This window comes from Phocoena sinus, chromosome 13 (genome assembly GCF_008692025.1).
Source record: "Phocoena sinus isolate mPhoSin1 chromosome 13, mPhoSin1.pri, whole genome shotgun sequence".
NCBI lineage: Eukaryota > Metazoa > Chordata > Mammalia > Artiodactyla > Phocoenidae > Phocoena > Phocoena sinus.
Window position 1 is genome coordinate 7,005,916 of NC_045775.1, and position 14,332 is coordinate 7,020,247.

At 46.9% G+C, this 14,332-nt stretch overlaps 1 protein-coding gene across 4 annotated transcripts in view; it reads left to right on the forward strand.

Annotated features, from left to right (window-relative positions):
• Positions 1–13,875, forward strand: part of GRHL1 (grainyhead like transcription factor 1) — a 46,176-nt gene extending 32,301 nt beyond the window's left edge. For 2 of the 4 annotated variants that reach the window (XM_032653501.1, XM_032653499.1), the window contains 7 exons: positions 3,246–3,297; positions 4,564–4,703; positions 5,781–5,818; positions 7,912–8,003; positions 8,338–8,423; positions 10,973–11,037; positions 12,216–13,875. In XM_032653501.1, coding sequence (XP_032509392.1) covers positions 3,246–3,297; positions 4,564–4,703; positions 5,781–5,818; positions 7,912–8,003; positions 8,338–8,423; positions 10,973–11,037; positions 12,216–12,330 — 588 coding nt within the window. In that variant the 3' untranslated portion in view covers positions 12,331–13,875. Of the gene's footprint in view, positions 1–3,245; positions 3,334–4,563; positions 4,704–5,780; positions 5,819–7,911; positions 8,004–8,337; positions 8,424–10,972; positions 11,038–12,215 lie in introns of all 4 variants that reach the window. The other 2 variants (XM_032653500.1, XM_032653498.1) reach the window with 1 other exon arrangement.
• Positions 13,876–14,332: the final 457 nt, after the last annotated feature.

The window sequence follows — 14,332 nt, forward strand, 5'->3', positions numbered from 1 at the left end:
AGTCCTCTGCTGCTGTTAACAAATTACCACGAACTTAGTGGCTCAAAACTACACACATCCATCATCTTACAGTTCTGTAGGTCAGAAGTCTGACCCAAGCCTTACTGGGCTAAAATCAAGGTGTTGGAAGACTGATTCCTTTCTGGAGTCTCTAGGGGAGAACATGTTTCCTTGCTCCTCTGCTTTCCAGAAGCCGCCCGCGTTCCTTGGCTCATGGCCCCTTCCATCTTCAGAGCCATCCTCACACGTGCTCCTCTGGCTCTCCTGCTGTTGTGGACCCTTGTGATTAGATTGGGCTCACGCAGGTGCCCCAGGAGACTCTTGCTGCCTTAAGGTCAGCTGGGGAGCAGCCTCCTTCTCCTTTGCTGTGTAAGCTGACAGAGTCACAGGTTCGAGGGTTCAGACGTGGACAGCTTTGAGGGGCGTTAGTCTACCCACCGCAGTGCTTTAACATGTGCTGCATTTTACAAATGACAAGTTACATCTGCTGTAGAGCAGGGATTTCTGACCCTAAGTCACATCTCTTTCCTTCATACCACATTCTTCTTTTTAGCCAAAAGACAAACTATTGCGATGTCCATGTTCTTTTTTAAAAAATCTAGGGAGAAATTAAAGTTTTATCCGTTTAAAATGTTTTCTGACATCTGCTGTTTCTTTTATTTATTTATTTATGGCTGCATTGGGTCTTTGTTGCTGCGCCCGGGCTTTCTCTAGTTGCAGCAAGCGGGGGCTACTCTACTTTGCAGTGCGCAGGCTTCTCATTGCGGTGGCTTCTCTTGTTGTGGAGCACAGGCTCTAGGCACGTGGGCTTCAGTAGTTGCAGCACGCGGGCTCAGTAGTTGTGGCTTGCGGGCTCTGGAGCACGGGCTCAGTAGTTGTGGCGCACGGGCTTAGCTGCTCCGCGGCATGTGGGATCTTCCCGGGCCAGGGCTTGAAGCCGTGTCCCCTGCACCGGCAGGCGGGCTCTCAACCACTGCGCCACCAGCGAAGCCGTCCACTGGCTTTTGAACACGTGGACTGAGGCCTCGGTAACCGGGTTCATGTCTAGTTTCTGTGTCAGTTCTGGGCTGTTTCAGTGCTTTGGTCACATCTTCCTCACTCTTGGTCTCCGGCCTCCCCGCATGCCTGGCATCTCACTGGACACCAGACGTGTGAGTTTTACCTTGTTGGGTGCTGGATGTTTCTGTCATCCTGTGCATCTTCTTGAGCCTTGTCCTGAGATCTAGTGAAGTTCCTTGGAAACAGGCTGACCTCCCCAGGTGTCCCGTTTGCCGGCTGCTGGGCGTGTCTGGAGCAGTGCTCAGCGTCAGCCCGTTCTTCCCCACGGCTGAGGCGAGCTCTTCCTGGCTCTTCTACCCAGTGCCCGTGAATTATCCGTTTTTCCAGTCTGATCGCTGGCATCGGGCGCTGCTTCTGGCCCTGGCCTAGTCTTTTCAGATGTTTTCTGCTCCCCGACTGGGTGGCTTCCTCACACCGTGCGCTCTTGGTGCTCTGCTGAGTGTGTGGGGCCCTCTGAAGACGTCCAGGGTTCTTTCTCTCCCAGCTTTCCTCTTTGCCACTTTGCCTGCCGCCTTGATCTCTCTGCTTCGCCTCTGCCTTCTCATTCCGAGGAATCTGGCTCGTGGAGACCCCCGGACATCCCTCCCTGGGCCGCAGCCTGGAAACTCTGGAGGGTGCTCAGCACCTGGGGGTCTCGCCTCACTGGTTTCCCGTTTCTAGGGAATTGCTCTTCTTTGTTGCCTGGTGGCTGGGGCCTTCAGAATCCTTGTTTCATGCACTTTGTCATTCTGCCAGTTGTTTCTGAGCAGAGGGTAAATCTTGAGTGGAAGCAAAAGCCCCTTCTCATTCTTTGTAGATGTAGCTGATAAATAAGGAGGAAAGTGTCCTGTTTTGTAAAACTTCCTTTTAGGGAATATAACGTACCATCTACATGAAGTTATTGTTAGACTGTTAGAAGGACCTGAGAGATACCGACCAGCTCCAGTCGGTAACTCGAGGAGACTGGTGATGTCTGCCTGTTCTCCTCCGTCAGGGAGGTGATGTTTGCGTCAGTATCACGTAGCAATGTTGACAAGCAGGTCGTATGTTTACTGGAACATTAGTGGAGCAACACCTTCTAAAAGGCAGAAGGGGGTTTTGTATTCCATATTTTAAAATGTGGTTTTGTTGTACAATCGTGCCAAAATCAGTGGGATGATTTTTACTGCCTCTCTTTGCTATTAGGGAATTTATTTACAGAAAAGTAAGTCACCTTAAGTCAAGTAAGTTCATACCTGAATAACTTTGTAAAGAAATCTACGTCATTCAGAAAGAATGCCAGTAGGTCAAGCAAAATGACTAACGAATAGTTTTGTTTTTATTGCACTTGCTTCTCACTTTCAGGTCGTGCTTGTTACTAACAGGCTTGTGGGTTCAGCTGTGTGGCAGTGCCGTTCTCTGTGTGGTTGGAGCACACTGTGTACATATGTCCTCTTTGTAGGCCTGGGAGCATACTTTTTCTCTCTTAGGTGACTGCAGATTTCTAGTTAAATGTTTGCTTTTGTGAGTCACAGGTGGTCCTATCTGTCACTTAGTAGATGCCAAGTCCTTGGACAAAATCACAGTTTTCAGTGACCACATTGCCCATACAGGAAAGTACACTCAAAGCAGGGTTAACTTGTGTTTTTTCTTTCATTTTCTTGTTAATAGACAACGAGAAAAGTCACTTGTCTTTGAAGCCAGTGTGTGGTACATTAATGGATTTTCTTAACTTTCCATTTAACCTGGCCACGTCCATCGTTGAGGGGAATTTTGCTCTATTTGCTTTGTTTTGTTTTGTTTTTTTGCGGTACGCGGGCCTCTCACTGTTGTGACCTCTCCGGTTACGGAGCACAGGCTCCGGACGCGCAGGCTCAGCGGCCATGGCTCACGGGCCCAGCTGCTCCGGGGCACGTGGTATCTTCCCGGACCGGGGCACGAACCCGTGTCCCTTGCATCGGCAGGCGGACTCTCAACCACTGCGCCACCAGGGAAGCCCTATTTGTTTGTTTTTTGAATAAGTGTTTTCCTGTGATTTTATATAGTTAAAAATAGTTCTAAGAATGGGCTTTTTAGAGGAAACTACTGTGATAAGCTTCATGAGTATAATAAGCAATGCAGCTCATGTCCAAAGAGGAGATATTTTCCCCCCTCAGATCAGGATAAGAGTTAAGTATTTTCAAGAGGATCAGATAAACAGCACCATGTCTTGTCTTCTCTTGACCTAGGGAGCTGAACGGAAAATCAGGGATGAAGAACGAAAACAAAGCAAAAGAAAAGGCAAGTGTACTGACCCCAGCTCCCAGTTGAATGCCTGTAAGTAGAAGTGTTTTCACCAAGCATTTTAGACCTTTTCCGTTCAGAACAGTGACTTGAAGGCTTCAAGCAGAAGACAGAGTAGTGGATATTCTTTGCTGCTGTGAGGTGGTAGCTTTGCTTCCTTTAACCAGGTACAAGGACAGATGAGGGCTGCACTAAGTCATTTTCTGGGGAACTGCAGGAAGGATTCCTGAGTTTCTCCAGAGTTCAGACGATTTTGCCTGTCAGTTCTGGTTCAGGTTGCTGGCTCCAGTCCTGAAAAATAACACACAGTCCGCCCGAATAGCTCATGATGAAATTGGAACTTGTCTAGGTTTTTAAGAATAACACCCTTTGGAATTCAGGTTGTCTTCATTCCACATGAGCGTGGTGGTCTGATGTTGAGTATTCTGACATTTGCAGAATCTGTAGGGCTTCTGTTTGGACATGGCACTGGGAAAGCTTTTTTTCTTTTTCTTTTTTAATGCGACCAGCATTCATGTTCACAAAATCCTGTAGCTTTCAGCTAAAAGGAAAAAAAAAAAAGCAAGCTGCTCTGTGCGGGCAGCGCTTCATCCACAGTACGCGGGCGGCCGCGCCTGTCCTCTTCGTGGCTGGCGCCCAGCAGACGTGGCCTGAGTGCAACAGTCAGGGTTCTCTCGCTGGCATCACGCTGCAGCCTCACGACGTCACTTCAGAGAGCAGCTAACTGGCTAGGAAAGCTCGTCACTAAGCACCTCAGGGTGGGGGCTGATGGAGTCTGTAATTCAATTAATAAGAGTTAGACAGCCATGCTGACTCTCACCCTCCCTGAGGTTCGGTTCTGAAGACGAGGGTCTGAAGTTGAGGTTCGTGTTCTGAATTCAAGCGTACATCGCCGTCAGAACAAATTAATGAGGAGAGCGAGGGCGAAATTACTTCCAAATTATGTTTATACAGTCATAAGTTTTAGCCTTTCAGGCAGAAACTCAGCATGCCTTGCCTCTGTTCTGGATCTCTGGTTGTGTGTGTCTGTGTGTGCTTAGAGATGGCCTTTCTCTCCTGAGGTGTGCAGTTGATTTTAGTGCACATACAAACAACCTCTTCCTTCACATCAGCTGTGATTTTCTCAGTTCAGGCAGCATGACCTGTATTTGATATTCTTCTACAATTTAAGTTTCTTAAACAGTGAGGAAGATGCTCTGTGGCCTGCATCCAGTCTGCGTATGTAAGCTGTTGACTGTGGTGTCCTCATTTTTTTTTTTTAAGTTTCTGATGTCAAAGTACCGCTGCTTCCCTCTCACAAACGAATGGATATCACGGTTTTCAAGCCCTTCATTGATCTCGACACGCAGCCTGTCCTCTTCATTCCTGACGTGCACTTCGCCAGCCTTCAGCGGGGCGCTCACGTAGGTAACCAGGATCCCAGGGTGGCTGCAAGGAAGTGAAGCTCCGCAGAAGGAAAGTCTTTGGCGTTGTTCATGGCAAACAGAAGCTAAGACTTCGTGAGGTCTGGCCAGCGTTAGGTGTCAGCTCCTTGGAGTGTTCGGTTTGGGCAACACGATGTCCATGCGGTCAAGTGTGTGTAAGCATTGTTGGCGGAACCACAGTACAAGACCCGGCAAGCTAATTCTGTGTGGATTTATCTATTTGTATCTTATCTCATTTAAAGGATACTGGAATAGTAACAGAATTTGGAGTCTGAGTCAGTGATCCTGTGAATTTAACTTACGTGGGTCTGGACAGGAGGGAAAAGCCAGAGGAATGCCTGGGGTGGGATCCTTAATGGAATAAAGAACATCTGAGGGCTCTCTCTGTGGTTTAAGTTAGGGGATCATCATTGGCACGCGTTTGGCTGTGTTTGGGCGACTAATGGGAGATTTAACAGATACGCAGTCAGCTTTGCTTGGAGCAGAAGCTCAGTGGAGGTAGGAACTGGGTGGCGTGGAGCGTGCCCGCCAAGCTGAGCTCAGAGAAATACCCGAAAGACATCTGCCATGCGCTTTGTACACAGATTCCTACAGACAGATGAGTTTTCAGAATTCTTCGGGAAAGTCACTGCCAGTGTCTTCAGTTTCTAATGAGAAGCTTTGGGGTGAGCAGGGGTCAGCAGTCTTGTGCTGTAAAGGGTCAAATAATAAACATTGTAGGCTTTTGGGGGTCAGACGGTCTCTGTTGTGACCACTCACTTGTGCCACTGTGGGGTCAGAAGCACCGTAAACGCGGCGCCATGAATGGGAGTGGCCGTGTGCCAATAGTAAGCAGGCGCGGGGCCAGGCTTGTCTCGTGGGCTGTAGTTTGCCAACCCCTGAGTTAGAGGAGTTCAAGACATCCCCAAGAATCTGGGCATTGAAAAATAAGGCTGGAAGGTTTTGTATGAGATTGGTCACATTCAAAATTATTTTCATTTTAGGAATAACTCATTTAAGGTCTAAAGTATTTTAGCATATTCTTGAAAAGCAATCTTTTTTATTTTTTGGTCTTAGGTCCTTCCCATTGCCTCAGAAGAATTGGAGGGTGAAGGGTAAGATTTATGTTTTGTTTTAGCAAATTCTTTTTATTTTGAAACAATCTCAAACGTATAGAATAATTATAATACAAAGAACTCATTTTTTCCTGAGCCATTTGAGAGTAAGTTGCGGACCCAGTGATCCATGCATCATTCCTAAATACTTTGGTGTATGTTTCCACAAATGAGGATGTTCTCCTGCGTAAAGAAGTCAGGATATTGACATTGAGACCTTAGTACCATCCAGTCCATGTTCCCATCCAGGCTTTGCCAGTTGTTCCAGTGATATCCTTTATGGCAAGAAAAGGTCCAGTTCAGACTCCCACAGTGTATTTAGTCGTCCTGTCTCCTTAATCTCCTTCAATCTGGCACGGCCTCAATCTCTCCTTGACTTTCCTGAGCTAATACTTCTGAAGGCTACAGACCCGTTGTTTTGCAGGACATCCCTCTGTCTGGGTCTGTCCTTCGTTTCTTCTTGGTTGGGGTAGATGATGCGTCTTGGCGGGAACGTCACAGACAAGGCCCTGCTCTCAGTGTGTCCTGTCGGGGGCACACACTTTCAGGGCACCCTGCGGCTGGTGACGTTAGCTCTGATTGCTTGATTCAGGCGGTGTCTACCAGGCTTCTCACTGTGGAGTTACTCTTCTCCTTTTGTAGTAAGTGTTTTGAGGGGAGGTGCTTTGTAGCTTTGTAAATATCTCATTCCTTGCCCCACTTTGCATTTCTTCATTTACATGTTTGTATCAGTACGGACTCGCGGTTTCTGCTCACATTGTCCCTGGGCTACGGGGTCCCTCAAGCTTGCCCCTGGATCCCTTTGACACGACCCTCCTGTCCTCACTGCTTGAGCACTTCCTCACTTTCAGGCAGAGTGTGTTCCAGGCACTTGCGTTCTCCCTTCTCCGGCCCTCAAATCCGCCTCTTCTCCAAGAAACCCTGGTTCTTTGTGGAGACTGGGCTTTAGAAACCCAGAGGCGGCCTCTGGGTGTGCTTGTTGCTGTTGAGGTGTTGGCGCTCCCCGCACCTGGGGGCACCCTCCTTGGCCCACACCAGCAGCCCTCCCGCTCAGCACTCTACCATGTTGAGGGTCCAGTCCCCCTCTTTGGGCCATCCTGGCTCCCCGTGCCCACCCGAATTGGCCACAGACCTTCTCTCTGCCTCTTTAACTCATTGTGTTCTCAGACATAAATCCTGCAGGTGCTTTCGTCGGAGGCCTGTTACGTGCCGGAAGCTGAGACGGAGTATCTTAAGGGCCAGCCTCTATTCTTGAAGTGATGATTCTGCTCAGAAGCAAACACTTATTTCATTTTCAGTGTTTTTTTACTATTTTCTTGCTCACCTACTCTGAACCTCACAACATTGAACACCGCATAACTTTGAAAGCCAATCACTCTGATCTTTTCACTTCTTTCTGCAAACGTACTGTAAACATTTCCCCTTTGTATTTCCGCTGACACTGCTGTATTTTAACCCTTTGGAGTTTTATGCTATGATTGTCTCCAAAGTCCTCCAACTGGTTCTTCTGCTTGTAGGTCCTGGAGTCCCCTCCGATCTCTACCACACACTGATTACAGCATTCTTGTCTCACAGAACTTTCAGATTCCCTGATAACTGCAACATAAAATCTAGAATTCCTCAGAGCTGAATGATCAAGATTTTCCAGATTAGATTTATCTTCTTCTGGAACATTCTGTTTCAGCCAGCCTGGCTTTGCATTTTCCCGCTCACACTTCCTCCCTTTTTTGACATGCCCTCTCCTCTGTTACCACCTTCATGTACGTCTCAGATCCCACCTCCTTCATAAGTGTGTTCCTGAAAAGAAACTGCGTTCCCACACCGGCAGCTTGAGCCGTGTAAGAGCAGCCAGGGTGTCTGGCAGGTGCCTGAGTGAGCATAGTCCCAGCTCTGCCATTCAGTAGTGCAAGCCTGGTTCACTTGGCATCTTTCCTTGGGCCTCAGATTTTCATCCACAAAATAAGGAAGCTGGACCAGATAGAGAACGAAGGTCATTTTAAATCTAAGATTCAGCGATACACCCCCAAACTCCTTTTGTTTCTGCAAGTGATTTAAGGTGAAGTCACTAATTGCATACTTCGGATCACCTGCAGGTCTAACTTGAAAAGGGGACCTTATGGCTCGGAAGATGATTTTGTGATCCCTCCTCCTGCTAAGCTGAGCCGGGTAGAAGAACCAAAGAGAGGTGCGTTGGTTTACATTTCCTAGTGGGAGTTTTCAGTGGGAAGTGAGCTCTGAATTTGTCAAAAGCATACACTGCTCAAACAGATCTCATCAGTGTTGACTTCCTTGGGTGTTCCTCCGTCAGACCAGCTCCTGGCTTGAGCTGGGCCCTCCAGCAGAGTTAAAAGAAGCTGAAAGCTGTGTCCCTTAAGACAGATTTTATATCGGTTCGTGTTTGCTGTCCTTGATGTGGACATCTTTTATTTTAGCCAATACCCACGGTCTTTCCTCTTATTTTGCTCCTGTCAATGAAGTGCACTTTTCTTTTTCCCTCCTTATTCCCAATTGGGGGTCAGTGCTGCTCTACGTGCGAAAGGAGTCGGAAGAAGTCTTCGATGCCCTGATGCTCAAGACTCCGTCTTTGAAAGGCCTGATGGAAGCTGTAAGTAAGAGGAACTTTGTGGTCCTCTTTAAAAAGTAAAAAGAAACTTACATAGAATTTGATTGGAACAGACCTTACCAGAACATCCGGATTTGTGTGTGGTACTGAAGCCTTTCCTGAGTCCCAGCGCCCTGTCTGTGGCTGCAGCACGTGCCACGTTTTACCCCACGTCCCAAGGTCCTCAGCGGCTGCAGGGCTGTCCCCGCCTCAGACCGCTGCAACCAGCGCACTGGTTGGTAGATAGTAATCACTCAGCAATGTCTAATCCTCTGAATTGAGTGAATTTGTGATGACCTATGGAATAGTTTAATTTTCATAGACTTGGTTAAAGGGAGATTGCCACTTAAACGACTTAGAAGCCAGCAAAAGTTAATTCTAGCGAATAAAATCTTAAAAACTTCACGCGTAAAACAGTGGCTCCTCAGTCTGCCTTTGAAACTCCTGATCTGGGGCGTGTCCGAACTTGTGTCAAGATCTTACTCAGAGCCTATTCATGAAAATGTAGACGTGTGACCAGAGACAACCACAGCCCCTCCTGCAGGATCTCAGCAAAGGGCCCACAGCAAACTGACCCCAGCCTGCCCTTAAGACATCAGAGAGAGATGTGAGAAGGGTGCCATGCTGATTTTGGCTTTGCCCCAGGGTGAAAGTCTTGATATTTATCAACCTCGGCCCCTGTAAATCATCGGGATCTTTGAGCTCAAAGCACCCCCATAACTGGGCTGGAGATAGGTTTCTCCCGCCCCTCCATCCCCACCCCTGACTACTGCAGTGTGTTGGGTTCATTTAAGAAACATTCCTTAAGGGCCTGCTTTGTGCCAGGCACTGTTCTGGGGCCCTGGAGTTAGAAGGGTACGTGACAGTGCCAACTGGAGCTTAGATTCTAGTTAGGAGGATGGAGACAATAACGTAAACGAAGACATTACTGTGTAATTTGCCAGGCACTGATAAGTGTGATGGAGAAAACTAAAGCAGGGCAGCGGGACAGAGGCTGGGGGCGCTATCGCTCAGCCCCTCAGGGAGCTCCGCGTTCACAGTGCCTCTTAGCCCGTTCCTGCCACCTGTAGCCCTCTGCTTCCTGCGATTTCTCCTGGGTCCCTCTGGCTTACCTTGTCTTCTGACGGCCCTTCTTAAAAAAGAATCACGCAAACTCTTGATTATGGGGAGAGGAGAAGGTGAAAAAAGGACTCACTATGCCGAATATAACTTGTTCACAACTCATGAGGAATTCATTACAGTCTTCCATCTCCTGGGCGGGGATTACATAAATATACAAAGAATTACTATCCAGTGATACAGAAAAGAAATGAACTTGTTTGTATGATGGGAGCTTGGATTTGGTTTGAAATGTGTATTTTTGTTAGATTGAAAGTGATCTGAAGGTTGGTCTTCTGAGGCCCCGTTTTCAGGGCCCCCTGGAGCTGTGCTCTTCAGATTGAGGCTGGGTGGGCAGTGACCCCAGTGTGGGAGTGGTCTGGACAGCAGTGCAGATAAAGCGTTTGATCTGGACTGAATCAGCTGTTTGTCCTGTAGTAATCCATCCCCTTCCTGTACAGATAGCGCCTGTGCCCTGAGAGGAAAACCTCCAAAGTTTGTACCGTACTGATTTCATCACACTCTGTGGACCACCCATTGGTCATGAAGGGAGGAGGGGCCACACGTTGGCCGGAGCCTCGCTGCCCTCTGGAGAGGCTCTGGGCAGCCCTGGCAGAGGTGCAGGCCTTGCTGTGATCGGGGCCTTGGTGTTCCTTCTGGGCTGTGGGATGTGAAATCGTTTCTTTCCTTCTCATAATTCTGTCCCCGAAATTAACTCCTGCTTTGTGCTGGACACGTTTTAATCCCACAGCAGCCCTGGGGTGGGCGAGGTGGTATAAGAGGAGGCTGAGGGTTAGAAAGGTCACCTGCCAGTGGAGGGTGAGTCAGAACTGATCCCGCTTGGGTGTGTCTTGACTCCAAAGCGAGGCCTTTGTGTGCTGACTAAAGCACCTGTGACAAGGTGGACGTGTGTCATTGTACGCTTGTCAAGACCCGTGGACGCGCAGCTCAGAGAGGGGACCAGAGTGGTGGAGGGCTTCAGTTCCTAACGGCCGCTGAGTCATCACAGTGTCGGCTCAGTCACACACAGCAAGTGCAGCACACTGGTATGGGGGGCAGTGAGCAGCTCTGTGCTTCCCGCTCAGTTTCTCTAGAAACGTAAAACTGCTCTGTGAGGTATTAATTTAAAAAAAACTATGGCCATATAATAGACTTCTGACATCTGTAATCTCGCGAGAAATAACAAACACCCGATTCCAGCTTTCTCCAAAGGCAGGTAACAGACGGGCTCTCTCATCTGTGTCTTTGCATGTGCATTTGTGAGAAACAGACGGGCTCTCATCTGTGTCTCGTGTGCATTTGTGAGAAACAGACGGGCTCTCATCTGTCTTTGCATGTGCATTTGTGAGAAATGGAAAGTCGAGTGTCTGAACCACTATATTAATATATATATTGTTTGTTTTTTCAAGCCATGAAAACAGCACTTTGTGATTATTTTTCTTTTACTCTTTCAGATCTCAGACAAGTATGACGTTCCCCAAGACAAGATTGGGAAAATATTCAAGAAGTGTAAAAAAGGGTGAGCAGGGACGGGCATCCTTAGTACCTCTAGATAGCGTTAATATTATATAACGTTCATGTTATTCACGTGCATTTGTGCCCAGTCAAGAACCAGTTATAGAAGCGTCAATGCAAGAATGTATTTTTTCTTACTAAATTATCCCACAAAGTTGATTTACTTTTCTAGGACATTTTAATGTTTTTTTTTCAAGTAGAGTCTTTGTTCTTCCCATGCTTGGCTGCAGTGCAGTCGCTCCAAATTCCAGAACACGTGATGAAATTTACTAAGGGTGACAATCGCTACCCCGTTTATTGAGCCCTGTCGTGAGTCAGGCACTGGGCTGGGCGCTTGGTGTGTTATTTAATTCTCATGTTACCCTAAGACAGGCGCTACTACTCATAGTTTTTAGACGAGGCAGCCGAGGCCCAGAGAGCCCGAGAGGCTTGTCCAAGAGCAGGTGGTGAGTTAGCGCTGAGGCCATGACTCAAGCTCTGTTTTGACGACTGCAAAACCTTTGCCCTTCCCACTCCATCCTCCTGCCCTGGATCATGTTTTCAATGGCAGAATGTTGCTTCTTTGTCCAGAAGTTAATATTTTTAGTACTGTTTTACTTAAGCGTCTGTGCTGGGTGGCATGGGTAAGCAGGGTATAGAATGAGAATTTTTTGACTGAATTCTAAAGCAAATGGAATTTTCTAGATGGCCCTAGTAGGAACGGTGGGACTTGATAGTAGTAGTTCAGCTAAACCTTAAGGGTAATTAAATTAAAGGGAAGATAATTTGTCAGGGAGCCCTGGCTTCAGGTCATGTAGGTTCATCTTACTGATGTGCTTTCGAAAGCTGGACCAATGAAGTGCTCCTCTGTAGGCTTATTTTGTTCATTATAATAAATGCTGTTTATTGAATGATTACTATATGCTGAAATAATAACAATAGCTAAGCTAGTGTGTTTTCTTTATCACATGCCCTGCATGGCAAGCGTTTTACTTGAGTCCCTCGTTTAATCCCGACAATAATCTTACAAGGTGGGCACTATTGTTAACAGCCGTTTCGTAGATGAGGAGGTGGAGGCATAGGGAGGTTTCAGCAGTCGCCTCCCGCATCCTAGCGAGTAAGGGGCAGAGCTGACGGTGAAGGCTGGGCCTGCCGGCAGAGCGGGCAGCACTGAGTGGGTCTGTCTCGGCTCCCCTCTTGCAGGATCCTGGTGAACATGGACGACAACATCGTGAAGCATTACTCCAATGAAGACACCTTCCAGCTGCAGATCGAAGAGGCCGGGGGGCTGTACAAACTCACCCTCACCGAGATCTGAGGGCGCCCCGGCCCACGACTCCCAGCGAGCTCAGGGAAGCTGTCACGTGGGCCTTTGGGTTGGCAAGCCGCAGGTTCCCCGGTCGGCCACTTTCCAAACGTGGGTGGATGTCAGTGGAAGGGGGGGTTCCTTTCCAGTTGGAGATGGCGCCGCGTTTGGCTTGGAGATAGCATTGACTGTATTGCATTGGCGTTTTTCAGATGACAGAGAAAGCATGTACCACGATGTTTGAATTTTCTGATATAAATACTTAGCATTAAAAGTGAAAACTTTGTTCCAAGATTTACTAGATCACCTGGGAACCTTAAGGTATCTGCTACGTTATTTATAAAAATATTGTCTCTTCAGTGCTAGTGGGCCCTGCTCACTAGTGCACCTCAGACTCGGTGTAACTGTGACCACCTCAGGTTACGGGCGCGGCACCCCAAGAGGACCAGGTGCGCCCTTTCTCCCTCAGCCTCTCATTCCCCAGTAAATGTTTACTCCAGTAGGGCAAGTTACCGAAGTCTTCCTTTGCAACTCTCTCCAACATATCAACTGCCTCTCTCATGAAGAACCTAAACGGTTACAGTGTGCGTCCGTGAAAGCTAAAGCTGCGTGTATGTAAGTGCAATACGTCTTGAAGGCCCGTGTCTGTAAATGTGTACATACCTGTCTTATATAAATAGATAATATATACATGTGGTGTCCGTGTACATATAGTGAAGAGATGTGATAAGGGCTACCTTAAAGACTTTCTTGAGATGAGAGGATAAGTTATTTTTGATCACCTACACCCAGCAGATAGCATACTGTGCTTAGTGGAACCCACTCCGACGCTTTCTTTGCATTTTCCCAAACACAGCAGTCATTCGGTAGCATAGCAAAACCTTCTCAAACGACAGAGATTCTGTTTGCTCTTGCAAATGTTATTATGTGGATGTCAGCACTGATTAACAAATGAAGTAAAGGAAAAAAAACTGCTGCAGCTCATGACTGCTGTGTCTGCTAGTATCAGTCAGGTGGACCCGACAGAGGGAATAAACACAGTAATTGTAACACGTACTGTGATTACTGTGAACCGGTGACACAACTCCAGACAGAGTTCTTCCTGATCTTCCTGTTATGAGAAATGACTTCTGTTTTATCATGTTCCGGAACCTTCAAGCTTTAGTTGTCTAGTGTGCTAACAATTCTAGAAAGGATTCATGAATTTATGAGACTGTGTTACTATGGCAGGGGAACGTTTTGTACCCAAGCTGAAATACATAAAAATCCTAAAAAGTGGAATTTTGTAACGGAACTAAAACCGCAGGTACCTTTAGGCTCAGGGAGGTAGGTTATTTGTATAAGTAGGGTTGATAGTTACATTCTTACCTTAAAATATTCTAATGAAGTATGTGAACTAAATTGCTGGTTTTCTAAGATAAGATATTATGGGACACGGGTCATATAAACAATATTTTATATTTTGTTTTATGGGATCGATTTTGTCTTGTTTTTAATTGTACAATTGAAGATGTATGTTAAACCAAAGGGATTAAATTTTATATGTCTATTTCGTAATATGTCATTTCCTGTTATTCAGTTTGACTTTTTCCTTTCATTAGTCAGTAAAGCAAAATCTGAGATCTTAAAATAGTAGAGCTGAAAAGAATCACCTTAGCATTTTCTCCTTATTTCCCAACATGTATATCTGGGTCTCTTCCTTCCTCTTAATTTTTCCTTAGACGGGTCTGAAATGATCCGAGTAATTGTTAACTGAGGGGGCCCTGAATTAGTCTTCAACTACTTCCAAAATTTAACCACAAAAGCTTAAGAGAAACGCTTTCAGACCTAAAACCTTAGTGTTCTTGGTTTTTAAAAGCTTAACAGAAAACGTCTATTCCCTGGTGGTCCAGTGGTTAGGACTTGGTGCTTTCACTGCTGAGGGCCGGGGTTCCATCCCTGGTCGGGGAACTAAGATCTCATAAGCTGTGCAGTGCAGCCACAAAAAAGGAATAAAAATCTACCAGTAATGTCT